General features: G+C 55.2%; 1 protein-coding gene across 2 annotated transcripts in view; it reads left to right on the top strand.

Annotated features, from left to right (window-relative positions):
- Window positions 1-347: 347 nt before the first annotated feature.
- The window catches only part of ptpn9b (protein tyrosine phosphatase non-receptor type 9b), a 75,639-nt gene continuing 47,986 nt past the window's right edge, over window positions 348-28,000 (top strand). For both annotated transcript variants that reach the window (XM_055924153.1, XM_055924152.1), the window contains exons 1-3: window positions 348-427; window positions 6,015-6,158; window positions 6,406-6,495. In XM_055924153.1, the coding sequence (XP_055780128.1) occupies window positions 395-427; window positions 6,015-6,158; window positions 6,406-6,495 (267 nt within the window). In that variant the 5' untranslated portion in view covers window positions 348-394. The remainder of the gene's footprint in view (window positions 428-6,014; window positions 6,159-6,405; window positions 6,496-28,000) is intronic.

Here is a 28,000-nt window from a genome sequence, read left to right as displayed (position 1 = left end):
ATCATCTACATTAGAAGTGCACACTAACGTTTGACTTTTTGCAGACTGAGCCCTTTGGCGACCCGTAGTCTTCTCCCGTGGTCCTTGTTATTCGGGCTCCTTTGGACGTCCCCCCCCTCCACAAAATCATAATTATGCTAAACCACGCCTATGTTTAAAATGTATCTTCTTAAATTCTGACTTTAAATCTAACATTAACCACACTGCTAGCCTTCTGCCTAACCCTAACCTTAAATTATGACCTAAAAGCAAATTTTTTGTTTTCATACATTTTGTTGCGATATTAGTAACGTATTTTGACTTTGTGTCTCTGGTAACTAGTGACAACCCCCCGCGCACTCGGTCTTCTGCGTCGTGAACGAGCACGTAGAAACGACGTTGCCGAGGCTTCAAGATGGCGGAAGCCTTGACAAGTCAGGAGGAACTGGTAAGGGTTTGGTTTACCATGGTTCTCTCGATTTCGTCCAAAAACGTGGATTTATAACATTTGTGTTATCTATTATTTGCATAATAAACCCAATGTCTGGTTAGGTTGTAGGTCAGTGTTCTCCTTGGTGAGGATACTGTCTCGTAAATATCCGTGGCCCGTTACAAATATTATGACAGCCGCTAGCATGCTACTATTAGTTAGCTGCTTAGCACGCTCGTCTGGATGCAACTCCCAGTTGACGCCTCACGTTTAGTTGGCTGACTAGCATTTTGTTTTGCAAATATTTAAGCGAAGTTACATCTCACTGGTTAGATTTCATATTTGTTAACCATATTATTTTGAAGAACTGAAAATCAACTCGCTAACGTTCGTATTTTTCCCCCAATTGAGACTTAACGTCGTCAGTCATATTGAACGCAGATGGCTACCTAGCGACAGCTAAACGTTAGCCAGAGTTTACCCACATCCTCTTTGGCTTACCACATGTAGTTTCCTAGTTAGGTAACTATAGTAAGAGAACATTGCTGATTAATTTGAGCAAAATACGACTTCCTTTCAGAAGTCAATACAAGGTTGCGTTATACGTCTAGTGACATGTTTGTTTTGAGTACTGTTTGGTCTCAGTCATACCACGCATGTTAGCTATCAATTTTACGCCAGTCGGTTCACAGAATTTGCTCCCAAATTCCTAGTAACAGTTAACTTTTCGTCATTCAACTGGCTGGCTAGACTGCAAGTTAACAACCCCCATCATCGATGACGAAAGAGCCGCTATCAGATATAAAATAGCTGATGCTAGACCACACTGCCATAGCTCATCTGTTTATTTAACTAGTTAAATGTATTTAGTTAAACTACATTGGCAACAGTAGACGAGTAGCTTAGGGCCCTAGCTAGTAGCTACGACTTTCTCGGTCCTCTAATCTCTGAGCTAGAGCTAACGTTAGTTATTTGACTAATGCAGCTACTCTAGCTAGCGAGTAGCACGCATTATGTGCTATATCAATCATGTTACTACTTAACGTGCATTTGTAACGGGAGTTAACAATTTGAGGTTAAGTTTTTTCAGGGACGTTTCTATGTACTCATTTGCCAAAATTGGTTGTTGAAGTAGTTGGTACAATCCGTTGTCAAGTGTCGAACGGATGTTGTCGTTGCATATCCCCTACGTCACTGGATATAATTGGAAGCTTAAAGGTCCACCCAGTTCAAGCACATGACGTAGGGCTGTGTGTATTAGAGGTCGACCGATCTTGTGATTTTCCGATACCGATTATTGGAGGACCTAAAAAAGCCAATATAATCGGCCGATTTTTAAAATATATATGTTATATATATATGTAATAATGACAATTACAACAATACTGAATGAACACTTATTTGAACTTAATATAAAACAGAAATAACATCTATTTAGTCTCAAATAAATAATGAAACATGTTCAATTTGGTTTAAATAATGCAAAAACACAGTGTTGGAGAAGAAAGTAAAAGTGCAATATGTGCCATGTAAAAAAAGCTAACGTTTTTAAGTTCCTTGCTCAGAACATGAGAACATATGAAAGCTGGTGGTTCTTTTTAACATGGGTCTTCAATATTCCCAGTTAAGAAGTTTTAGGTTGTATTATAGGACTATTTCTCTCTATACCATTTGTATTTCATGACTATTGGATGTTCTAGTAGGCACTTTAGCATTGCCAGCCTAATCTCAGGAGTTGATAGGCTTGAAGTCATGAACAGCGCTGTGCTTCAAGCATTGCTAAGAGCTGCTGGCAAACACAGTAAAGTTTGAATGAATGCCTACGAGCCTGCTGCTGCCTACCACCGCTCAGTCAGACTGCTATATCAAATATCAAATCATAGACTTAATTATAATATAATAAACACAGAAATACAAACCTTTGGTCATTAATATGGTCAAATCCGGAAACTATCATTTATAGAAAAAAAATGTTTATTCTTTCAGTGAAATACGGAACCGTTCCGTATTTTATCGAACGTGTGGCAACCCTAAGTCTAAATATTGCTCTTACATTGTGTGGGCGATGTGAAATGGCTAGCTAGTTAGCGGTGGTGCGCGCTAATAGTGTTTCAATCGGTGACGTCACTCGCTCTGAGACCTAGAAGTAGTTGTTCCCCTTGCTCTGCAAGGGCCACGGCTTTTTGTGGCGTGATGGGTAACGATGCTTCGTGAGTGACTGTGGTTGGTGTGTGCAGAGCGAGGAGAGGGACGGAAGCTATACTGTTACAATTGCACAACATTCAATGTTTTGTCATAATTATGTAAGTTCCTGCGAAATTAGTTTGCAAATAGCCAGGTGGCCCAAACTGTTGCATATACCCTGCAGCGAACGCAAGAGAAGTGACACAATTTCCCTAGTAAATATTACCTGCTAACATGAATTTCTTTTAACTAAATATGCAGGTTTAAAAAAAATATATACTTCTGTGTATAAATTTTAATAAATGCATTGATGTTTATGGTTAGGTACATTTGTGCAACGATTGTGCTTTTATTAAATCATCACCCGTTTGGCGAAGTAGGCTGTGATTCGATGATAAATTAACAGGCACCACATTGATTATATGCAACGCAGGACAAGCTAGTTAACCTAGTAATATCACCAACCATGTGATATTAACAAGTGATTATGTGAAGATTGATTGTTTTTTATAAGATAAGTTTAATGCTAGCTAGCAACTTGCCTTGGCTCCTTGCTGCACTCGCGTAACAGGTGGTCAGCCTGCCACGCAGTTTCCTCGTGGATTGCAATGTGATCGACCATAATCGGCGTCCAAAAATGCAGATTACCGATTGTTATGAAAAACTTGAAATCGGCTCTAGTAAATCGTCCATGCCGATTAATCGGTCGACCTCTAGTGTGTATATCTGTCAATCACGTGATGTTGGCCGTGTGTTTATCTGTCCGACTGTCTTTCTATCAACCAATCAGAGATTGAGTTGCTGTTGATTTAGCCAATAGGTGACTGGTCTTGGTTGCTACTTCCTGGGGATGTTGGTTACATTGAATACACCAGCACAACACACCACACAGGGATTCAACCATGAGACACAAGTGTCAACAACTCTTTGAGCTCTCCTCTCCCCTTCTTATAACTACCCCACCCTCACTTGTTCTCTCTCTCCCTCTCCAACCCACCCTCACTTGTTCTCTCTCTCCCTCTCCAACCCACCCTCACTTGTCCTCTCTCTTCCTCTCCAACCCACCCTCACTTGTTCTCTCTCTCCCTCTCCAACCCACCCTCACTTGTTCTCTCCCTCTCCAACCCACCCTCACTTGTTCTCTCTCTCCCTCTCCAACCCACCCTCACTTGTTCTCTCTCTCCCTCTCCAACCCACCCTCACTTGTTCTCTCTCTCCCTCTCTAACCCACCCTCACTTGTTCTCTCTCTTCCTCTCCAACCCACCCTCACTTGTTCTCTCTCTCCCTCTCCAACCCACCCTCACTTGTCCTCTCTCTCCCTCTCCAACCCACCCTCACTTGTTCTCTCTCTCCCTCTCCAACCCACCCTCACTTGTTCTCTCTCTCCCTCTCCAACCCACCCTCACTTGTTCTCTCTCTTCCTCTCCAACCCACCCTCACTTGTCCTCTCTCTTCCTCTCCAACCCACCCTCACTTGTTCTCTCTCTCCCTCTCCAACCCACCCTCACTTGTTCTCTCTCTCCCTCTCCAACCCACCCTCACTTGTTCTCTCCCTCTCCAACCCCACCCTCACTTGTCCCTTCTCTGTCCTCTATCACCAACCCCACCCTCACTTGTTCTCTCTCTTCCTCTCCAACCCACCCTCACTTGTCCTCTCTTCCTCTCCAACCCACCCTCACTTGTTCTCTCTCTCCCTCTCCAACCCACCCTCACTTGTCCTCTCTCTTCCTCTCCAACCCACCCTCACTTGTCCTCTCTCTTCCTCTCCAACCCACCCTCACTTGTTCTCTCTCTCCCTCTCCAACCCACCCTCACTTGTTCTCTCTCTCCCTCTCCAACCCACCCTCACTTGTTCTCTCTCCCTCTCCAACCCCACCCTCACTTGTCCCTTCTCTGTCCTCTCTATCTAACCCCACCCTCACTTGTCCCTTCTCTGTCCTCTATCACCAACCCCACCATCACTTGTCCTCTCTCTCTCTCTCTCTCTCTTCAACCCCGCCCTCACTTGTCCTCTCTTTCTCTCTCCCTCTTCAACCCCGCCCTCACTTGTCCTCTCTTTCTCTCTCCCTCTCCAACCCCACCACCACTTGTCCCTTCTGTCCTCTCTCTCCAACCCCACCCCCACTTGTCCCTTCTGTCCTCTCCCTCTCCAACCCCACCACCACTTGTCCCTTCTGTCCTCTCCCTCTCCAACCCCACCACCACTTGTCCCTTCTGTCCTCTCTCTCTCCAACCCCTCCACCACTTGTCCCTTCTGTCCTCTCCCTCTCCAACCCCACCACCACTTGTCCCTTCTGTCCTCTCCCTCTCCAACCCCACCACCACTTGTCCCTTCTGTCCTCTCTCTCACTCCCTCTCTCTCTCCAACCCCACCACCACTTGTCCCTTCTGTCCTCTCCCTCTCCAACCCCACCACCACTTGTCCCTTCTGTCCTCTCTCTCTCCAACCCCACCACCACTTGTCCATTTTGTCCTCTCTCTCACTCCCTCTCTCTCTCCAACCCCACCACCACTTGTCCCTTCTGTCTTCTCCCTCTCCAACCCCACCACCACTTGTCCCTTCTGTCCTCTCTCTCTCCAATCCCACCACCACTTGTCCCTTCTGTCCTCTCTTTCTCTCTCCCTCTCCAACCCCACCACCACTTGTCCCTTCTGTCCTCTCTCTCTCCAACCCCACCACCACTTGTCCCTTCTGTCCTCTCTCTCTCCAACCCCACCACCACTTGTCCCTTCTGTCCTCTCCCTCTCCAACCCCACCACCACTTGTCCCTTCTGTCCTCTCTCTCTCCAACCTCAACCCCACCCTCAATCTCTCTCCCCAATATTTCCCCCTCTTGTCTGGTCTCGTCTCATCCCTGTAACCTCCCTTCCTCTCCCCTTGTTCCCCCCCAACCCTCCCCCCTAACATCCCTCCTCCACCATCCCCTCTAACCCCCCCAACCCTCCCCCCTAACATCCCTCCCCACCATCCCCTCTAACCCCCCCAAACCCTCCTCCCCAACATTCCTCCTCCACCATCCCCTCTAACCCCCCCAAACCCTCCTCCACAACATCCCTCCCCCACCATCCCCTCTAACCCCCCCAACCCTCCCCCCTAACATCCCTCCCCCACCATCCCCTCTAACCCCCCCAAACCCTCCTCCATAACATCCCCTCTAACCCCCCCAAACCCTCCTCCACAAAATCCCCTCTAACCCCCCAAACCCTCCCCCCTAACATCCCAAACCCTCCCCCACCATCCCCTTTAACCCCCCCAAACCCTCCTCAACAACATCCCTCCCCACCATCCCCTCTAACCCCCCCAAACCCTCTTCAACAACATCCCTCCCCCCCTCCCTCCGTCCGTCCCCACCATCCCTCCCCACCGTCCCCACCACCCCCCCCCCCCCGTCCCGTCCCGTCCCCTCCGTCTATCCCCAGGCGGTAGAGGAGTTTCTGAGTGAGGTGCGTAGCAGGGAGCATCCCCACAGTGCAGCCCTGGTCTCTCAGCCAACCGCCGTCAAGTTCCTCATGGCACGCAAGTTTGATGTCTCCAGAGCAATAAACCTCTTCCAGGCATACAAGGTACCGAGAGGGACCAGACGCTACTGCTGTGTGTGTGTGTGTGTGTGTGTGTGTGTGTGTGTGTGTGTGTGTGTGTGTGTGTGTGTGTGTGTGTGTGTGTGTGTGTGTGTGTGTGTGTGTGTGTGTGTGTGAGAGAGAGAGCATTTTTGTGTTTATTAGTCCCGGAGATACACTGTAAATTCCAACCTATGCCAGAATGTGCTAATGGTTGACCCTTGACCTGTATGTCTGTGATTGATCCAATCAGAACACGAGGATTAAGGAAGGAATCTTCAACATCAACCCAGAGGAGGAACCTCTTCGCTCTGAACTGCTCAGCGGAAAGTTCACTGTCCTGGTGAGGCGTGTGTGTGTGTGTGTGTGTGTGTGTGTGTGTGTGTGTGTGTGTGTGTGTGTGTGTGTGTGTGTGTGTGTGTGTGTGTGTGTGTGTGTGTGTGTATAGAGTGTCAGTATAAATGTATGTGCTTATTATGTGTGAGTGAGAAGATGGAGTGTGTGTGTGTTGTAGTGTGCGTAAGAGTGTAGGGCCCTGTGAGTGTCTACAGAGAGACTAGCTGATTATTGAGTTGTGGCTGTCAGTGAAAAGCATCTTGAGTATCATTTACAAAATGTTGAGACAAGAAGAGGGGGAGGGGTGAAGATATAGGCCAGTCTCTCTCTCCAGAAGGGCCAGTCTCTCTCTCCAGAAGGGCCAGTCTCTCTCTCCAGAAGGGCCAGTCTCTCTCTCCAGAAGGGCCAGTCTCTCTCTCCAGAAGGGCCAGTCTCTCTCTCCAGAAGGGCCAGTCTCTCTCTCCAGAAGGGCCAGTCTCTCTCTCCAGAAGGGCCAGTCTCTCTCTCCGGAAGGGCCAGTCTCTCTCTCCGGAAGGGCCAGTCTCTCTCTCCGGAAGGGCCAGTCTCTCTCTCCGGAAGGGCCAGTCTCTCTCTCCGGAAGGGCCAGTCTCTCTCTCCGGAAGGGCCAGTCTCTCTCTCCGGAAGGGCCAGTCTCTCTCTCCGGAAGGGCCAGTCTCCGGAAGGGCCAGTCTCCGGAAGGGCCAGTCTCCGGAAGGGCCAGTCTCCGGAAGGGCCAGTCTCCGGAAGGGCCAGTCTCCGGAAGGGCCAGTCTCCGGAAGGGCCAGTCTCCGGAAGGGCCAGTCTCCGGAAGGGCCAGTCTCCGGAAGGGCCCGTCTCTCTCTCCGGAAGGGCCCGTCTCTCTCTCCGGAAGGGCCCGTCTCTCTCCCGCCAATTCTTGCGCATTCATTGTGTGAATTGTTTTCCCTTTGATTTGTTGTTGTTGATTAATTCCCTATTACGTGTCACCAGTAGTAAATGTACCATTAAATCCCCGTCATTTGTATGTATATATGTCTGTTAATGCATGTATTAATTACAGTCATTTACCGTTCTCCTTCTCGTTGTTCGTGAATCGTGAAACGTTGTTTGCAGAGTTCACAACCTGCCACACTTTTGGGTTATTTCATAACTATCATTTACGAGATGTGTAAAAAAAAAATTCGTTATCTTTTGTTTGCAGTGCATCATGTGAGCAATGAGCATGTGTCTGGTTTCTCTGTCCTGATAATGTTGAGGGAGCGCGTGTCTGGTTTCTCTGCCCTGGTTATGTTGGGGGAGCGTGTGTCTGGTTTCTCTACCCTGGTTATGTTGGGGGAGCGTGTGTCTGGTTTCTCTGCCCTGGTTATGTTGAGGGAGCGTGTGTCTGGTTTCTCTGCCCTGGTTATGTTGAGGGAGCGTGTGTCTGGCTTCTCTGCCCTGGTTATGTTGGGGGAGCGTGTGTCTGGTTTCTCTGCCCTGATCATGTTGAGAGAACATGTGTCTGGTTTCTCTGTCCTGATCATGGTGAGGGAACATGTGTCTGGTTTCTCTGCCCTGGTTATGTTGAGGGGGCGTGTGTCTGGTTTCTCTGTCCTGGTAATGTTGAGGGGGCGTGTGTCTGGTTTCTCTGCCCTGGTTATGTTGGGGGAGCGTGTGTCTGGTTTCTCTGCCCTGATAATGTTGAGGGAGCGTGTGTCTGGTTTCTCTGCTCTGGTTATGTTGGGGGAGCGTGTTTCGGGTTTCTCTGCCCTGGTTATGTTGGGGGAGCGTGTGTCTGGTTTCTCTGCCCTGATAATGTTGGGGGGAGCGTGTGTCTGGTTTCTCTGCCCTGATAATGTTGAGGGAGCATGTCTGGTTTCTCTGCCCTGGTAATGTTGGGGGAGCGTGTGTCTGGTTTCTCTGCCCTGGTAATGTTGGGGGAGCGTGTGTCTGGTTTCTCTGCCCTGGTAATGTTGAGGGAGCGTGTGTCTGGTTTCTCTACCCTGGTTATGTTGGGGGAGCGTGTGTCTGGTTTCTCTGCCCTGATAATGTTGGGGGGAGCGTGTGTCTGGTTTCTCTGCCCTGATAATGTTGAGGGAGCGTGTGTCTGGTTTCTCTGCCCTGGTTATGTTGAGGGAGCGTGTGTCTGGCTTCTCTGCCCTGGTTATGTTGGGGGAGCGTGTGTCTGGTTTCTCTGCCCTGGTTATGTTGAGGGGGCGTGTGTCTGGTTTCTCTGCCCTGGTAATGTTGAGGGAGCGTGTGTCTGGTTTCTCTGCCCTGGTTATGTTGAGGGAGCGTGTGTCTGGTTTCTCTGCCCTGGTTATGTTGGGGGAGCGTGTGTCTGGTTTCTCTACCCTGGTTATGTTGGGGGAGCGTGTGTCTGGTTTCTCTGCCCTGATAATGTTGGGGGGAGCGTGTGTCTGGTTTCTCTGCCCTGGTTATGTTGAGGGAGCGCAGATGCCTGAACACGAATAGAAGTACCTGGCGTGCTGCGTGGAAATGTAGGAAAGTGTTTATTTTTTTTATTTTTTTTACCGCCATTGCGTATGATAATATATTAAAACTATAGTTCTTCACAGTACGCTATTTGAAAAATCTTTCCGATAATCTACCCCCTCGATAATCACCGTTCCTCGGTGTGAAAGAGCAATGGAAGGGCCTACTGCAGCATTGGCCAAGAGGCCGCGCGTTCCAAGAGGCCGCGCGTTCCAAGAGGCCGCGCGTTCCAAGAGGCCGCGCGTTCCAAGAGGCCGCGCGTTCCAAGAGGCCGCGCGTTCCAAGAGGCCGCGCGTTCCAAGAGGCCGCGCGTTCCAAGAGGCCGCGCGTTCCAAGAGGCCGCGCGTTCCAAGAGGCCGCGCGTTCCACGAGGCCGCGCGTTCCACGAGCTAATTTCTTTACCCGCCAATAGATCACGCCGTATCAATGTGGTCATATGATAGAGGCCGGTGATCTCACATTTCGTTGAATTTGAGATTTTTGTCATTTTAATTCACATTTTTATGATTAACCATGGTGACAATGATTTAGAGAAACAAAAAAAATATATTTATTTTCGATACGTTTACATGCACGGTAATAATTAGATATTAAACTGATTATGGCAGTAGGCATGTAAACACCTTACTCTGATTATCTTAATCGGCGTACGATCAAAATCCTAACTAAGCATACGTTGATAAAAACACCTGGTTTTCTCAGCCATCTTTATAATGATTAGGTATTCCAGAGGTGTGTTTGATCTGAGCATGTGCTATCACCGGCCGTGTTAGTCTCCCTCTTCAGCGCCGGCCGTGTTAGTGTCCCTCTTCATCACCGGCCGTGTTAGTCTCCCTCTTCAGCCCCAGCCGTGTTAGTCTTCTTCTTCAGCCCCGGCCGTGTTAGTCTCCCTCTTCAGCCCCGGCCGTGTTAGTCTCCCTCTTCAGCCCCAGCCGTGTTAGTCTTCTTCTTCAGCCCCGGCCGTGTTAGTCTCCCTCTTCAGCCCCGGCCGTGTTAGTCTCCCTCTTCAGCCCCGGCCGTGTTAGTCTCCCTCTTCAGCACCGGCCGTCTTAGTCTCCCTCTTCAGCCGTGTTAGTCTCCCTCTTCACCGCCGGCCGTGTTAGTCTCCCTCTTCATCACCAGCCGTGTTAGTCTCCCTCTTCATCGCCGGCCGTGTTATTCTCCCTCTTCACCGCCAGCCGTGTTAGTCTCCCTCTTCACCGCCAGCCGTGTTAGTCTCCCTCTTCACCGCCAGCCGTGTTAGTCTCCCTCTTCAGCGCCGGCCGTGTTAGTCTCCCTCTTCATCACCGCCGGCCGTGTTAGTCTCCCTCTTCACTGCCAGCCGTGTTAGTCTCCCTCTTCATCACCGGCCGTGTTAGTCTCCCTGGGAGGCTAGCTGGGAGGCTAGCTGGTTGTCCGTACTTGAATGGGAGACTAGCTGGTTGTCCGTACTTGAATGGGAGACTAGCTGGTGGCCGTACCTGAATGGGAGGCTAGCTGGTGGCCGTACCTGAATGGGAGACTAGCTGGTGGCCGTACCTGAATGGGAGACAAGCTGGTTGTCCGTACCTGAATGGGAGGCTAGCTGGTGGCCGTACTTGAATGGGAGGCTAGCTGGTGGCCGTACCTGAATGGGAGACTAGCTGGTGGCCGTACCTGAATGGGAGACTAGCTGGTGGCCGTACCTGAATGGGAGACTAGCCGGTGGCCGTACCTGAATGGGAGACTAGCCGGTGGCCGTACCTGAATGGGAGACTAGCTGGTGGCCGTACCTGAATGGGAGGCTAGCTGGTGGCCGTACCTGAATGGGAGACTAGCTGGTGGCCGTACCTGAATGGGAGACTAGCTGGTGTCCGTACTTGAATGGGAGACTAGCTGGTGGCCGTACCTGAATGGGTGGCGAGCTGGTGGCCGTACCTGAATGGGAGACTAGCTGGTGGCCGTACCTGAATGGGAGGCTAGCTGGTGGCCGTACCTGAATGGGAGACTAGCTGGTGGCCGTACCTGAATGGGAGACTAGCTGGTGGCCGTACCTGAATGGGAGGCTAGCTGGTGGCCGTACTTGAATGGGAGGCTAGCTGGTGGCCGTACCTGAATGGGAGACTAGCTGGTGGCCGTACCTGAATGGGAGACTAGCTGGTGGCCGTACCTGAATGGGAGGCTAGCTGGTTGTCCGTACTTGAATGGGAGACTAGCTGGTGGCCGTACTTGAATGGGAGGCTAGCTGGTGGCCGTACCTGAATGGGAGACTAGCTGGTGGCCGTACCTGAATGGGAGACTAGCTGGTGGCCGTACCTGAATGGGAGACTAGCTGGTGGCCGTACCTGAATGGGAGACTAGCTGGTGGCCGTACCTGAATGGGAGACTAGCTGGTGGCCGTACCTGAATGGGAGACTAGCTGGTGGCCGTACCTGAATGGGAGACTAGCTGGTGGCCGTACCTGAATGGGAGACTAGCTGGTGGCCGTACCTGAATGGGAGACTAGCTGGTGGCCGTACCTGAATGGGAGACTAGCTGGTGGCCGTACCTGAATGGGAGACTAGCTGGTGGCCGTACCTGAATGGGAGACTAGCTGGTGGCCGTACCTGAATGGGAGACTAGCTGGTGGCCGTACTTGAATGGGAGACTAGCTGGTGGCCGTACCTGAATGGGAGACTAGCTGGTGGCCGTACCTGAATGGGAGACTAGCTGGTGGCCGTACCTGAATGGGAGACTAGCTGGTGGCCGTACCTGAATGGGAGACTAGCTGGTGGCCGTACCTGAATGGGAGACTAGCTGGTGGCCGTACCTGAATGGGAGACTAGCTGGTGGCCGTACCTGAATGGGAGACTAGCTGGTGGCCGTACCTGAATGGGAGACTAGCTGGTGGCCGTACCTGAATGGGAGACTAGCTGGTGGCCGTACCTGAATGGGAGACTAGCTGGTGGCCGTACTTGAATGGGAGGCTAGCTGGTTGTCCGTACTAGAATGGGAGACTAGCTGGTGTCCGTACCTGAATGGGAGACTAGCTGGTGGCCGTACCTGAATGGGAGACTAGCTGGTGGCCGTACCTGAATGGGAGACTAGCTGGTTGTCCGTACCTGAATGGGAGGCTAGCTGGTGGCCGTACCTGAATGGGAGACTAGCTGGTGGCCGTACCTGAATGGGAGACTAGCTGGTGGCCGTACCTGAATGGGAGACTAGCTGGTGGCCGTACCTGAATGGGATGGCTAGCTGGTGGCCGTACCTGAATGGGAGACTAGCTGGTGGCCGTACCTGAATGGGAGGCTAGCTGGTGGCCGTACCTGAATGGGTGACTAGCTGGTGGCCGTACCTGAATGGGAGACTAGCTGGTTGTCCGTACCTGAATGGGAGGCTAGCTGGTGGCCGTACCTGAATGGGAGACTAGCTGGTGGCCGTACCTGAATGGGAGACTAGCCGGTGGCCGTACCTGAATGGGAGACTAGCCGGTGGCCGTACCTGAATGGGAGACTAGCCGGTGGCCGTACCTGAATGGGAGACTAGCCGGTGGCCGTACCTGAATGGGAGACTAGCCGGTGGCCGTACCTGAATGGGAGACTAGCCGGTGGCCGTACCTGAATGGGAGACTAGCTGGTGTCCGTACTTGAATGGGAGACTAGCTGGTGGCCGTACCTGAATGGGAGACTAGCTGGTGGCCGTACCTGAATGGGAGGCTAGCTGGTGGCCGTACCTGAATGGGAGACTAGCTGGTGGCCGTACCTGAATGGGAGACTAGCTGGTGGCCGTACCTGAATGGGAGACTAGCTGGTGGCCGTACCTGAATGGGAGACTAGCTGGTGGCCGTACCTGAATGGGAGGCTAGCTGGTGGCCGTACTTGAATGGGAGGCTAGCTGGTGGCCGTACCTGAATGGGAGACTAGCTGGTGTCCGTACCTGAATGGGAGACTAGCTGGTGGCCGTACCTGAATGGGAGACTAGCTGGTGGCCGTACCTGAATGGGAGACTAGCTGGTGGCCGTACCTGAATGGGAGACTAGCTGGTGGCCGTACCTGAATGGGTGGCTAGCTGGTGGCCGTACCTGAATGGGAGACTAGCTGGTGGCCGTACCTGAATGGGAGACTAGCTGGTGGCCGTACCTGAATGGGAGACTAGCTGGTGGCCGTACCTGAATGGGTGGCTAGCTGGTTGTCCGTACTTGAATGGGAGACTAGCTGGTGGCCGTACCTGAATGGGAGACTAGCTGGTGGCCGTACCTGAATGGGAGACTAGCTGGTGGCCGTACTTGAATGGGAGACTAGCTGGTGGCCGTACTTGAATGGGAGGCTAGCTGGTGGCCGTACCTGAATGGGAGACTAGCTGGTGGCCGTACCTGAATGGGAGACTAGCTGGTGGCCGTACTTGAATGGGAGGCTAGCTGGTGGCCGTACTTGAATGGGAGACTAGCTGGTGGCCGTACCTGAATGGGAGACTAGCTGGTGGCCGTACCTGAATGGGAGACTAGCTGGTGTCCGTACTTGAATGGGAGGCTAGCTGGTTGTCCGTACTTGAATGGGAGGCTAGCTGGTGGCCGTACCTGAATGGGAGACTAGCTGGTTGTCCGTACTTGAATGGGAGGCTAGCTGGTGGCCGTACCTGAATGGGAGGCTAGCTGGTTGTCCGTACCTGAATGGGATGGCGAGCTGGTGGCCGTACCTGAATGGGAGACTAGCTGGTGGCCGTACTTGAATGGGAGGCGAGCTGGTGGCCGTACCTGAATGGGAGACTAGCTGGTTGTCCGTACCTGAATGGGAGGCTAGCTGGTGGCCGTACCTGAATGGGAGACTAGCTGGTTGTCCGTACCTGAATGGGAGGCTAGCTGGTGGCCGTACCTGAATGAGAGACTAGCTGGTGGCCGTACCTGAATGGGAGACTAGCTGGTGGCCGTACTTGAATGGGAGACTAGCTGGTGGCCGTACCTGAATGGGAGACTAGCTGGTGGCCGTACCTGAATGGGAGACTAGCTGGTGGCCGTACCTGAATGGGTGGCTAGCTGGTTGTCCGTACCTGAATGGGAGACTAGCTGGTGGCCGTACCTGAATGGGTGGCTAGCTGGTTGTCCGTACCTGAATGGGAGACTAGCTGGTGGCCGTACCTGAATGGGAGACTAGCTGGTGGCCGTACCTGAATGGGTGGCGAGCTGGTGGCCGTACCTGAATGGGAGGCTAGCTGGTGGCCGTACCTGAATGGGAGACTAGCTGGTGGCCGTACTTGAATGGGAGACTAGCTGGTTGCCGTACTTGAATGGGAGACTAGCTGGTGGCCGTACTTGAATGGGAGACTAGCTGGTGGCCGTACCTGAATGGGAGACTAGCTGGTTGTCCGTACCTGAATGGGAGACTAGCTGGTGGCCGTACCTGAATGGGTGGCTAGCTGGTGGCCGTACTTGAATGGGAGACTAGCTGGTGGCCGTACCTGAATGGGAGACTAGCTGGTGGCCGTACCTGAATGGGAGACTAGCTGGTGGCCGTACCTGAATGGGAGGCTAGCTGGTGGCCGTACCTGAATGGGAGACTAGCTGGTGGCCGTACCTGAATGGGAGGCTAGCTGGTGGCCGTACTTGAATGGGAGACTAGCTGGTGGCCGTACCTGAATGGGAGACTAGCTGGTGGCCGTACCTGAATGGGAGACTAGCTGGTGGCCGTACCTGAATGGGAGACTAGCTGGTGGCCGTACTTGAATGGGAGGCTAGCTGGTTGTCCGTACTAGAATGGGAGACTAGCTGGTGTCCGTACCTGAATGGGAGACTAGCTGGTGGCCGTACCTGAATGGGAGACTAGCTGGTGGCCGTACCTGAATGGGAGACTAGCTGGTTGTCCGTACCTGAATGGGAGGCTAGCTGGTGGCCGTACCTGAATGGGAGACTAGCTGGTGGCCGTACCTGAATGGGAGACTAGCTGGTGGCCGTACCTGAATGGGAGACTAGCTGGTGGCCGTACCTGAATGGGAGGCTAGCTGGTGGCCGTACCTGAATGGGAGACTAGCTGGTGGCCGTACCTGAATGGGATGGCTAGCTGGTGGCCGTACCTGAATGGGAGACTAGCTGGTGGCCGTACCTGAATGGGAGGCTAGCTGGTGGCCGTACCTGAATGGGTGACTAGCTGGTGGCCGTACCTGAATGGGAGACTAGCTGGTTGTCCGTACCTGAATGGGAGGCTAGCTGGTGGCCGTACTTGAATGGGAGGCTAGCTGGTGGCCGTACCTGAATGGGAGACTAGCTGGTGGCCGTACCTGAATGGGAGACTAGCTGGTGGCCGTACCTGAATGGGAGACTAGCCGGTGGCCGTACCTGAATGGGAGACTAGCCGGTGGCCGTACCTGAATGGGAGACTAGCCGGTGGCCGTACCTGAATGGGAGACTAGCCGGTGGCCGTACCTGAATGGGAGACTAGCCGGTGGCCGTACCTGAATGGGAGACTAGCCGGTGTCCGTACTTGAATGGGAGACTAGCTGGTGGCCGTACCTGAATGGGAGACTAGCTGGTGGCCGTACCTGAATGGGAGGCTAGCTGGTGGCCGTACCTGAATGGGAGACTAGCTGGTGGCCGTACCTGAATGGGAGACTAGCTGGTGGCCGTACCTGAATGGGAGACTAGCTGGTGGCCGTACCTGAATGGGAGACTAGCTGGTGGCCGTACCTGAATGGGAGGCTAGCTGGTGGCCGTACTTGAATGGGAGGCTAGCTGGTGGCCGTACCTGAATGGGAGACTAGCTGGTGTCCGTACCTGAATGGGAGACTAGCTGGTGGCCGTACCTGAATGGGAGACTAGCTGGTGGCCGTACCTGAATGGGAGACTAGCTGGTGGCCGTACCTGAATGGGAGACTAGCTGGTGGCCGTACCTGAATGGGTGGCTAGCTGGTGGCCGTACCTGAATGGGAGACTAGCTGGTGGCCGTACCTGAATGGGAGACTAGCTGGTGGCCGTACCTGAATGGGAGACTAGCTGGTGGCCGTACCTGAATGGGTGGCTAGCTGGTTGTCCGTACTTGAATGGGAGACTAGCTGGTGGCCGTACCTGAATGGGAGACTAGCTGGTGGCCGTACCTGAATGGGAGACTAGCTGGTGGCCGTACTTGAATGGGAGACTAGCTGGTGGCCGTACTTGAATGGGAGGCTAGCTGGTGGCCGTACCTGAATGGGAGACTAGCTGGTGGCCGTACCTGAATGGGAGACTAGCTGGTGGCCGTACTTGAATGGGAGGCTAGCTGGTGGCCGTACTTGAATGGGAGACTAGCTGGTGGCCGTACCTGAATGGGAGACTAGCTGGTGGCCGTACCTGAATGGGAGACTAGCTGGTGTCCGTACTTGAATGGGAGGCTAGCTGGTTGTCCGTACTTGAATGGGAGGCTAGCTGGTGGCCGTACCTGAATGGGAGACTAGCTGGTTGTCCGTACTTGAATGGGAGGCTAGCTGGTGGCCGTACCTGAATGGGAGGCTAGCTGGTTGTCCGTACCTGAATGGGATGGCGAGCTGGTGGCCGTACCTGAATGGGAGACTAGCTGGTGGCCGTACTTGAATGGGAGGCGAGCTGGTGGCCGTACCTGAATGGGAGACTAGCTGGTTGTCCGTACCTGAATGGGAGGCTAGCTGGTGGCCGTACCTGAATGGGAGACTAGCTGGTTGTCCGTACCTGAATGGGAGGCTAGCTGGTGGCCGTACCTGAATGAGAGACTAGCTGGTGGCCGTACCTGAATGGGAGACTAGCTGGTGGCCGTACTTGAATGGGAGACTAGCTGGTGGCCGTACCTGAATGGGAGACTAGCTGGTGGCCGTACCTGAATGGGTGGCTAGCTGGTTGTCCGTACCTGAATGGGAGACTAGCTGGTGGCCGTACCTGAATGGGTGGCTAGCTGGTTGTCCGTACCTGAATGGGAGACTAGCTGGTGGCCGTACCTGAATGGGAGACTAGCTGGTGGCCGTACCTGAATGGGTGGCGAGCTGGTGGCCGTACCTGAATGGGAGGCTAGCTGGTGGCCGTACCTGAATGGGAGACTAGCTGGTGGCCGTACTTGAATGGGAGACTAGCTGGTTGCCGTACTTGAATGGGAGACTAGCTGGTGGCCGTACTTGAATGGGAGACTAGCTGGTGGCCGTACCTGAATGGGAGACTAGCTGGTTGTCCGTACCTGAATGGGAGACTAGCTGGTGGCCGTACCTGAATGGGTGGCTAGCTGGTGGCCGTACTTGAATGGGAGACTAGCTGGTGGCCGTACCTGAATGGGAGACTAGCTGGTGGCCGTACCTGAATGGGAGACTAGCTGGTGGCCGTACCTGAATGGGAGGCTAGCTGGTGGCCGTACCTGAATGGGAGACTAGCTGGTGGCCGTACCTGAATGGGAGGCTAGCTGGTGGCCGTACTTGAATGGGAGACTAGCTGGTGGCCGTACCTGAATGGGAGACTAGCTGGTGGCCGTACCTGAATGGGAGACTAGCTGGTGGCCGTACCTGAATGGGAGGCTAGCTGGTGGCCGTACCTGAATGGGAGGCTAGCTGGTTGTCCGTACTTGAATGGGAGGCTAGCTGGTGGCCGTACCTGAATGGGTGGCTAGCTGGTTGTCCGTACTTGAATGGGAGACTAGCTGGTGGCCGTACCTGAATGGGAGACTAGCTGGTGGCCGTACCTGAATGGGAGACTAGCTGGTGGCCGTACCTGAATGGGAGACTAGCTGGTGGCCGTACCTGAATGGGAGACTAGCTGGTGGCCGTACCTGAATGGGAGACTAGCTGGTGGCCGTACCTGAATGGGAGGCTAGCTGGTGGCCGTACCTGAATGGGAGGCTAGCTGGTGGCCGTACCTGAATGGGAGACTAGCTGGTGGCCGTACCTGAATGGGAGGCTAGCTGGTGGCCGTACCTGAATGGGAGGCTAGCTGGTGGCCGTACCTGAATGGGAGACTAGCTGGTGGCCGTACCTGAATGGGAGACTAGCTGGTGGCCGTACCTGAATGGGAGACTAGCTGGTGGCCGTACCTGAATGGGAGACTAGCTGGTGGCCGTACCTGAATGGGAGGCTAGCTGGTGGCCGTACCTGAATGGGAGGCTAGCTGGTGGCCGTACCTGAATGGGAGACTAGCTGGTGGCCGTACCTGAATGGGAGACTAGCTGGTGGCCGTACCTGAATGGGAGACTAGCTGGTGGCCGTACCTGAATGGGAGACTAGCTGGTGGCCGTACCTGAATGGGAGACTAGCTGGTGGCCGTACCTGAATGGGAGGCTAGCTGGTGGCCGTACCTGAATGGGAGACTAGCTGGTGGCCGTACCTGAATGGGAGACTAGCTGGTGGCCGTACCTGAATGGGAGACTAGCTGGTGGCCGTACCTGAATGGGAGACTAGCTGGTGGCCGTACCTGAATGGGAGACTAGCTGGTGGCCGTACCTGAATGGGAGACTAGCTGGTGGCCGTACCTGAATGGGAGACTAGCTGGTGGCCGTACCTGAATGGGAGACTAGCTGGTGGCCGTACCTGAATGGGATGGCGAGCTGGTGGCCGTACCTGAATGGGATGGCGAGCTGGTGGCCGTACCTGAATGGGAGACTAGCTGGTGGCCGTACCTGAATGGGAGACTAGCTGGTGGCCGTACCTGAATGGGAGGCGAGCTGGTGGACGTACCTGAATGGGAGGCTAGCTGGTGGCCGTACCTGAATGGGAGACTAGCTGGTGGCCGTACCTGAATGGGAGACTAGCTGGTGGCCGTACCTGAATGGGAGACTAGCTGGTGGCCGTACCTGAATGGGAGACTAGCTGGTGGCCGTACCTGAATGGGAGACTAGCTGGTGGCCGTACCTGAATGGGAGACTAGCTGGTGGCCGTACCTGAATGGGATGGCGAGCTGGTGGCCGTACCTGAATGGGAGACTAGCTGGTGGCCGTACCTGAATGGGAGACTAGCTGGTGGCCGTACCTGAATGGGAGACTAGCTGGTGGCCGTACCTGAATGGGATGGCGAGCTGGTGGCCGTACCTGAATGGGAGGCTAGCTGGTGGCCGTACCTGAATGGGATGGCGAGCTGGTGGCCGTACCTGAATGGGAGACTAGCTGGTGGCCGTACCTGAATGGGAGACTAGCTGGTGGCCGTACCTGAATGGGAGACTAGCTGGTGGCCGTACCTGAATGGGAGACTAGCTGGTGGCCGTACCTGAATGGGAGACTAGCTGGTGGCCGTACCTGAATGGGTGACTAGCTGGTGGCCGTACCTGAATGGGAGACTAGCTGGTGGCCGTACCTGAATGGGAGACTAGCTGGTGGCCGTACCTGAATGGGTGACTAGCTGGTGGCCGTACCTGAATGGGAGACTAGCTGGTGGCCGTACCTGAATGGGAGACTAGCTGGTGGCCGTACCTGAATGGGAGACTAGCTGGTGGCCGTACCTGAATGGGAGACTAGCTGGTGGCCGTACTTGAATGGGAGACTAGCTGGTGGCCGTACCTGAATGGGAGGCTAGCTGGTGGCCGTACCTGAATGGGAGACTAGCTGGTGGCCGTACCTGAATGGGAGACTAGCTGGTGGCCGTACCTGAATGGGAGACTAGCTGGTGGCCGTACCTGAATGGGAGACTAGCTGGTGGCCGTACCTGAATGGGTGGCGAGCTGGTGGCCGTACCTGAATGGGAGACTAGCTGGTGGCCGTACCTGAATGGGAGACTAGCTGGTGGCCGTACCTGAATGGGAGACTAGCTGGTGGCCGTACCTGAATGGGTGACTAGCTGGTGGCCGTACCTGAATGGGAGACTAGCTGGTGGCCGTACCTGAATGGGAGACTAGCTGGTGGCCGTACCTGAATGGGAGACTAGCTGGTGGCCGTACCTGAATGGGAGGCTAGCTGGTGGCCGTACCTGAATGGGAGACTAGCTGGTGGCCGTACCTGAATGGGAGACTAGCTGGTGGCCGTACCTGAATGGGAGACTAGCTGGTGGCCGTACCTGAATGGGAGACTAGCTGGTGGCCGTACCTGAATGGGAGACTAGCTGGTGGCCGTACCTGAATGGGAGACTAGCTGGTGGCCGTACCTGAATGGGAGACTAGCTGGTGGCCGTACCTGAATGGGAGACTAGCTGGTGGCCGTACCTGAATGGGATGGCGAGCTGGTGGCCGTACCTGAATGGGATGGCGAGCTGGTGGCCGTACCTGAATGGGAGACTAGCTGGTGGCCGTACCTGAATGGGAGACTAGCTGGTGGCCGTACCTGAATGGGAGGCGAGCTGGTGGCCGTACCTGAATGGGAGGCTAGCTGGTGGCCGTACCTGAATGGGAGACTAGCTGGTGGCCGTACCTGAATGGGAGACTAGCTGGTGGCCGTACCTGAATGGGAGACTAGCTGGTGGCCGTACCTGAATGGGAGACTAGCTGGTGGCCGTACCTGAATGGGAGACTAGCTGGTGGCCGTACCTGAATGGGAGACTAGCTGGTGGCCGTACCTGAATGGGATGGCGAGCTGGTGGCCGTACCTGAATGGGAGACTAGCTGGTGGCCGTACCTGAATGGGAGACTAGCTGGTGGCCGTACCTGAATGGGAGACTAGCTGGTGGCCGTACCTGAATGGGATGGCGAGCTGGTGGCCGTACCTGAATGGGAGGCTAGCTGGTGGCCGTACCTGAATGGGATGGCGAGCTGGTGGCCGTACCTGAATGGGAGACTAGCTGGTGGCCGTACCTGAATGGGAGACTAGCTGGTGGCCGTACCTGAATGGGAGACTAGCTGGTGGCCGTACCTGAATGGGAGACTAGCTGGTGGCCGTACCTGAATGGGAGACTAGCTGGTGGCCGTACCTGAATGGGTGACTAGCTGGTGGCCGTACCTGAATGGGAGACTAGCTGGTGGCCGTACCTGAATGGGAGACTAGCTGGTGGCCGTACCTGAATGGGTGACTAGCTGGTGGCCGTACCTGAATGGGAGACTAGCTGGTGGCCGTACCTGAATGGGAGACTAGCTGGTGGCCGTACCTGAATGGGAGACTAGCTGGTGGCCGTACCTGAATGGGAGACTAGCTGGTGGCCGTACTTGAATGGGAGACTAGCTGGTGGCCGTACCTGAATGGGAGGCTAGCTGGTGGCCGTACCTGAATGGGAGACTAGCTGGTGGCCGTACCTGAATGGGAGACTAGCTGGTGGCCGTACCTGAATGGGAGACTAGCTGGTGGCCGTACCTGAATGGGAGACTAGCTGGTGGCCGTACCTGAATGGGTGGCGAGCTGGTGGCCGTACCTGAATGGGAGACTAGCTGGTGGCCGTACCTGAATGGGAGACTAGCTGGTGGCCGTACCTGAATGGGAGACTAGCTGGTGGCCGTACCTGAATGGGTGACTAGCTGGTGGCCGTACCTGAATGGGAGACTAGCTGGTGGCCGTACCTGAATGGGAGACTAGCTGGTGGCCGTACCTGAATGGGAGACTAGCTGGTGGCCGTACCTGAATGGGAGACTAGCTGGTGGCCGTACCTGAATGGGGTGGCGAGCTGGTGGCCGTACCTGAATGGGAGACTAGCTGGTGGCCGTACCTGAATGGGAGACTAGCTGGTGGCCGTACCTGAATGGGAGGCTAGCTGGTGGCCGTACCTGAATGGGAGACTAGCTGGTGGCCGTACCTGAATGGGAGACTAGCTGGTGGCCGTACCTGAATGGGAGACTAGCTGGTGGCCGTACCTGAATGGGAGGCTAGCTGGTGGCCGTACCTGAATGGGTGGCGAGCTGGTGGCCGTACCTGAATGGGATGGCGAGCTGGTGGCCGTACCTGAATGGGAGACTAGCTGGTGGCCGTACCTGAATGGGAGACTAGCTGGTGGCCGTACCTGAATGGGAGGCTAGCTGGTGGCCGTACCTGAATGGGAGACTAGCTGGTGGCCGTACCTGAATGGGATGGCGAGCTGGTGGCCGTACCTGAATGGGAGACTAGCTGGTGGCCGTACCTGAATGGGAGACTAGCTGGTGGCCGTACCTGAATGGGAGACTAGCTGGTGGCCGTACCTGAATGGGAGACTAGCTGGTGGCCGTACCTGAATGGGATGGCGAGCTGGTGGCCGTACCTGAATGGGAGGCTAGCTGGTGGCCGTACCTGAATGGGATGGCGAGCTGGTGGCCGTACCTGAATGGGAGACTAGCTGGTGGCCGTACCTGAATGGGAGACTAGCTGGTGGCCGTACCTGAATGGGAGACTAGCTGGTGGCCGTACCTGAATGGGAGACTAGCTGGTGGCCGTACTTGAATGGGAGACTAGCTGGTGGCCGTACCTGAATGGGAGACTAGCTGGTGGCCGTACCTGAATGGGAGACTAGCTGGTGGCCGTACCTGAATGGGAGACTAGCTGGTGGCCGTACCTGAATGGGAGACTAGCTGGTGGCCGTACCTGAATGGGAGACTAGCTGGTGGCCGTACCTGAATGGGAGACTAGCTGGTGGCCGTACCTGAATGGGAGACTAGCTGGTGGCCGTACCTGAATCGGATGGCGAGCTGGTGGCCGTACCTGAATGGGAGACTAGCTGGTGGCCGTACCTGAATGGGTGACTAGCTGGTGGCCGTACCTGAATGGGAGACTAGCTGGTGGCCGTACCTGAATGGGAGACTAGCTGGTGGCCGTACCTGAATGGGAGACTAGCTGGTGGCCGTACCTGAATGGGAGACTAGCTGGTGGCCGTACCTGAATGGGAGACTAGCTGGTGGCCGTACCTGAATGGGAGACTAGCTGGTGGCCGTACCTGAATGGGAGACTAGCTGGTGGCCGTACCTGAATGGGAGACTAGCTGGTGGCCGTACCTGAATGGGAGACTAGCTGGTGGCCGTACCTGAATGGGAGACTAGCTGGTGGCCGTACCTGAATCGGATGGCGAGCTGGTGGCCGTACCTGAATGGGATGGCGAGCTGGTGGCCGTACCTGAATGGGAGACTAGCTGGTGGCTGTACCTGAATGGGATGGCGAGCTGGTGGCCGTACCTGAATGGGATGGCGAGCTGGTGGCCGTACCTGAATGGGAGACTAGCTGGTGGCCGTACCTGAATGGGAGACTAGCTGGTGGCCGTACCTGAATGGGAGACTAGCTGGTGGCCGTACCTGAATGGGAGACTAGCTGGTGGCCGTACCTGAATGGGAGACTAGCTGGTGGCCGTACCTGAATGGGAGACTAGCTGGTGGCCGTACCTGAATGGGTGGCTAGCTGGTGGCCGTACCTGAATGGGAGACTAGCTGGTGGCCGTACCTGAATGGGTGGCGAGCTGGTGGCCGTACCTGAATTGGAGACTAGCTGGTGGCCGTACCTGAATGGGAGACTAGCTGGTGGCCGTACCTGAATGGGAGACTAGCTGGAGGCCGTACCTGAATGGGAGACTAGCTGGTGGCCGTACCTGAATGGGAGACTAGCTGGTGGCCGTACCTGAATGGGAGACTAGCTGGTGGCCGTACCTGAATGGGTGGCTAGCTGGTGGCCGTACCTGAATGGGAGACTAGCTGGTGGCCGTACCTGAATGGGAGACTAGCTGGTGGCCGTACCTGAATGGGAGACTAGCTGGTGGCCGTACCTGAATGGGTGGCTAGCTGGTGGCCGTACCTGAATGGGTGGCTAGCTGGTGGCCGTACCTGAATGGGAGACTAGCTGGTGGCCGTACCTGAATGGGTGGCTAGCTGGTGGCCGTACCTGAATGGGTGGCTAGCTGGTGGCCGTACCTGAATGGGAGACTAGCTGGTGGCCGTACCTGAATTGGTGGCGAGCTGGTGGCCGTACCTGAATGGGAGACTAGCTGGTGGCCGTACCTGAATAGGAGACTAGCTGGTGGCCGTACCTGAATGGGAGACTAGCTGGTGGCCGTACCTGAATGGGAGACTAGCTGGTGGCCGTACCTGAATGGGTGGCTAGCTGGTGGCCGTACCTGAATGGGAGACTAGCTGGTGGCCGTACCTGAATGGGAGACTAGCTGGTGGCCGTACCTGAATGGGATGGCGAGCTGGTGGCCGTACCTGAATGGGAGACTAGCTGGTGGCCGTACCTGAATGGGAGACTAGCTGGTGGCCGTACCTGAATGGGAGACTAGCTGGTGGCCGTACCTGAATGGGGTGGCTAGCTGGTGGCCGTACCTGAATGGGTGGCGAGCTGGTGGCCGTACCTGAATGGGAGGCTAGCTGGTGGCCGTACCTGAATGGGAGACTAGCTGGTGGCCGTACCTGAATGGGTGGCGAGCTGGTGGCCGTACCTGAATGGGAGACTAGCTGGTGGCCGTACCTGAATGGGAGACTAGCTGGTGGCCGTACCTGAATGGGAGACTAGCTGGTGGCCGTACCTGAATGGGAGACTAGCTGGTGGCCGTACCTGAATGGGAGACTAGCTGGTGGCCGTACCTGAATGGGAGACTAGCTGGTGGCCGTACCTGAATGGGAGACTAGCTGGTGGCCGTACCTGAATGGGAGACTAGCTGGTGGCCGTACCTGAATGGGAGACTAGCTGGTGGCCGTACCTGAATGGGATGGCGAGCTGGTGGCCGTACCTGAATGGGAGGCTAGCTGGTGGCCGTACCTGAATGGGAGACTAGCTGGTGGCCGTACCTGAATGGGAGACTAGCTGGTGGCCGTACTTGAATGGGAGACTAGCTGGTGGCCGTACCTGAATGGGAGACTAGCTGGTGGCCGTACCTGAATGGGATGGCGAGCTGGTGGCCGTACCTGAATGGGAGACTAGCTGGTGGCCGTACCTGAATGGGAGACTAGCTGGTGGCCGTACCTGAATGGGATGGCGAGCTGGTGGCCGTACCTGAATGGGAGACTAGCTGGTGGCCGTACCTGAATGGGAGACTAGCTGGTGGCCGTACTTGAATGGGAGGCTAGCTGGTGGCCGTACCTGAATGGGATGGCGAGCTGGTGGCCGTACCTGAATGGGAGACTAGCTGGTGGCCGTACCTGAATGGGAGACTAGCTGGTGGCCGTACCTGAATGGGAGACTAGCTGGTGGCCGTACCTGAATGGGAGACTAGCTGGTGGCCGTACCTGAATGGGATGGCGAGCTGGTGGCCGTACTTGAATGGGTGGCTAGCTGGTGGCCGTACCTGAATGGGAGACTAGCTGGTGGCCGTACCTGAATGGGATGGCGAGCTGGTGGCCGTACTTGAATGGGTGGCTAGCTGGTGGCCGTACCTGAATGGGTGACTAGCTGGTGGCCGTACCTGAATGGGATGGCGAGCTGGTGGCCGTACCTGAATGGGTGACTAGCTGGTGGCCGTACTTGAATGGGTGGCTAGCTGGTGGCCGTACCTGAATGGGAGACTAGCTGGTGGCCGTACCTGAATGGGAGACTAGCTGGTGGCCGTACCTGAATGGGAGACTAGCTGGTGGCCGTACCTGAATGGGAGACTAGCTGGTGGCCGTACCTGAATGGGATGGCGAGCTGGTGGCCGTACCTGAATGGGAGACTAGCTGGTGGCCGTACCTGAATGGGAGACTAGCTGGTGGCCGTACCTGAATGGGAGACTAGCTGGTGGCCGTACCTGAATGGGAGGCTAGCTGGTGGCCGTACCTGAATGGGATGGCGAGCTGGTGGCCGTACCTGAATGGGAGACTAGCTGGTTGCCGTACCTGAATGGGAGACTAGCTGGTGGCCGTACCTGAATGGGAGACTAGCTGGTGGCCGTACCTGAATGGGAGACTAGCTGGTGGCCGTACCTGAATGGGAGACTAGCTGGTGGCCGTACCTGAATGGGAGACTAGCTGGTGGCCGTACCTGAATGGGAGACTAGCTGGTGGCCGTACCTGAATGGGATGGCGAGCTGGTGGCCGTACTTGAATGGGAGACTAGCTGGTGGCCGTACCTGAATGGGAGACTAGCTGGTGGCCGTACCTGAATGGGATGGCGAGCTGGTGGCCGTACCTGAATGGGAGACTAGCTGGTGGCCGTACCTGAATGGGATGGCGAGCTGGTGGCCGTACCTGAATGGGAGACTAGCTGGTGGCCGTACCTGAATGGGATGGCGAGCTGGTGGCCGTACCTGAATGGGATGGCGAGCTGGTGGCCGTACCTGAATGGGAGACTAGCTGGTGGCCGTACCTGAATGGGAGACTAGCTGGTTGCCGTACCTGAATGGGAGGCTAGCTGGTGGCCGTACCTGAATGGGAGACTAGCTGGTGGCCGTACCTGAATGGGAGACTAGCTGGTGGCCGTACCTGAATGGGAGGCGAGCTGGTGGCCGTACCTGAATGGGAGACTAGCTGGTGGCCGTACCTGAATGGGATGGCGAGCTGGTGGCCGTACCTGAATGGGAGACTAGCTGGTGGCCGTACCTGAATGGGAGACTAGCTGGTGGCCGTACCTGAATGGGAGACTAGCTGGTGGCCGTACCTGAATGGGAGACTAGCTGGTGGCCGTACCTGAATGGGAGACTAGCTGGTGGCCGTACCTGAATGGGAGGCTAGCTGGTGGCCGTACTTGAATGGGAGGCTAGCTGGTGGCCGTACCTGAATGGGATGGCGAGCTGGTGGCCGTACCTGAATGGGAGACTAGCTGGTGGCCGTACCTGAATGGGTGGCGAGCTGGTGGCCGTACCTGAATGGGAGACTAGCTGGTGGCCGTACCTGAATGGGATGGCTAGCTGGTGGCCGTACCTGAATGGGAGACTAGCTGGTGGCCGTACCTGAATGGGAGACTAGCTGGTGGCCGTACCTGAATGGGAGACTAGCTGGTGGCCGTACCTGAATGGGAGACTAGCTGGTGGCCGTACCTGAATGGGAGACTAGCTGGTGGCCGTACCTGAATGGGAGACTAGCTGGTGGCCGTACCTGAATGGGAGACTAGCTGGTGGCCGTACCTGAATGGGAGACTAGCTGGTGGCCGTACCTGAATGGGATGGCGAGCTGGTGGCCGTACCTGAATGGGATGGCGAGCTGGTGGCCGTACCTGAATGGGATGGCGAGCTGGTGGCCGTACCTGAATGGGTGGCTAGCTGGTGGCCGTACCTGAATGGGAGACTAGCTGGTGGCCGTACCTGAATGGGTGGCGAGCTGGTGGCCGTACCTGAATGGGAGGCTAGCTGGTGGCCGTACCTGAATGGGTGGCGAGCTGGTGGCCGTACCTGAATGGGATGGCGAGCTGGTGGCCGTACCTGAATGGGAGACTAGCTGGTGGCCGTACCTGAATGGGTGGCTAGCTGGTGGCCGTACTTGAATGGGAGACTAGCCGGTTGCCCGTACTTGAATGGGAGGCTAGCCGGTTGCCCGTACTTGAATGGGAGGCTAGCCGGTTGCCCGTACTTGAATGGGAGGCTAGCCGGTTGCCCGTACTTGAATGGGAGGCTAGCCGGTTGCCCGTACTTGAATGGGAGGCTAGCCGGTTGCCCGTACTTGAATGGGAGGCTAGCCGGTTGCCCGTACTTGAATGGGAGGCTAGCCGGTTGCCCGTATTTGAATGGGAGGCTAGCTGGTTGCCCGTACTTGAATGGGAGGCTAGCCGGTTGCCCGTATTTGATTGGGAGGCTAGCCGGTTGCCCGTACTTGAATGGGAGGCTAGCCGGTTGCCCGTATTTGAATGGGAGGCTAGCCGGTTGCCCGTATTTGAATGGGAGGCTAGCCGGTTGCCCGTACTTGAATGGGAGGCTAGCCGGTTGCCCGTATTTGAATCGGAGGCTAGCCGGTTGCCCGTACTTGAATGGGAGGGCGAGCTTCAATTACCAGTTGAGAAATTAAAGTAGTTGCTCTTTTTAATCTTGCACCAAAACAGTTTTTAACACACGATTGTGTTTAGAATTTTTGCTGACTGAATAATGGGCTGATAAATATTTTACTCCAGCAGCAACCAGCTGAGGAGCTGCAGGAGAAATCCCTCTCAGAAATAGACTGTGTGAGCGTGTGGTAGATGTTGGATAAATTAGATTACACGATGACTAACGAAAATACACACAGGACAATTTAATTCTACTAAATTATGCAAATTAACCTGTAGACCGATAAGAAGAACGGTCAAATGTGTTTCCATCAGTGAAGAACAGCATCAGTTTCCAGGAGGATTCTGTTCCATCAGTGAATAACAGCATCAGTTTCCAGGGGGATTCTGTTCCATCAGTGAATAACAGCATCAGTTTCCAGGAGGATTCTGTTCCATCAGTGAATAACAGCATCAGTTTCCAGG

Source organism: Salvelinus fontinalis, chromosome 5, assembly GCF_029448725.1.
Source record: "Salvelinus fontinalis isolate EN_2023a chromosome 5, ASM2944872v1, whole genome shotgun sequence".
NCBI classification, from domain to species: domain Eukaryota; kingdom Metazoa; phylum Chordata; class Actinopteri; order Salmoniformes; family Salmonidae; genus Salvelinus; species Salvelinus fontinalis.
This window is presented reverse-complemented; position numbering and strand designations above follow the sequence as displayed.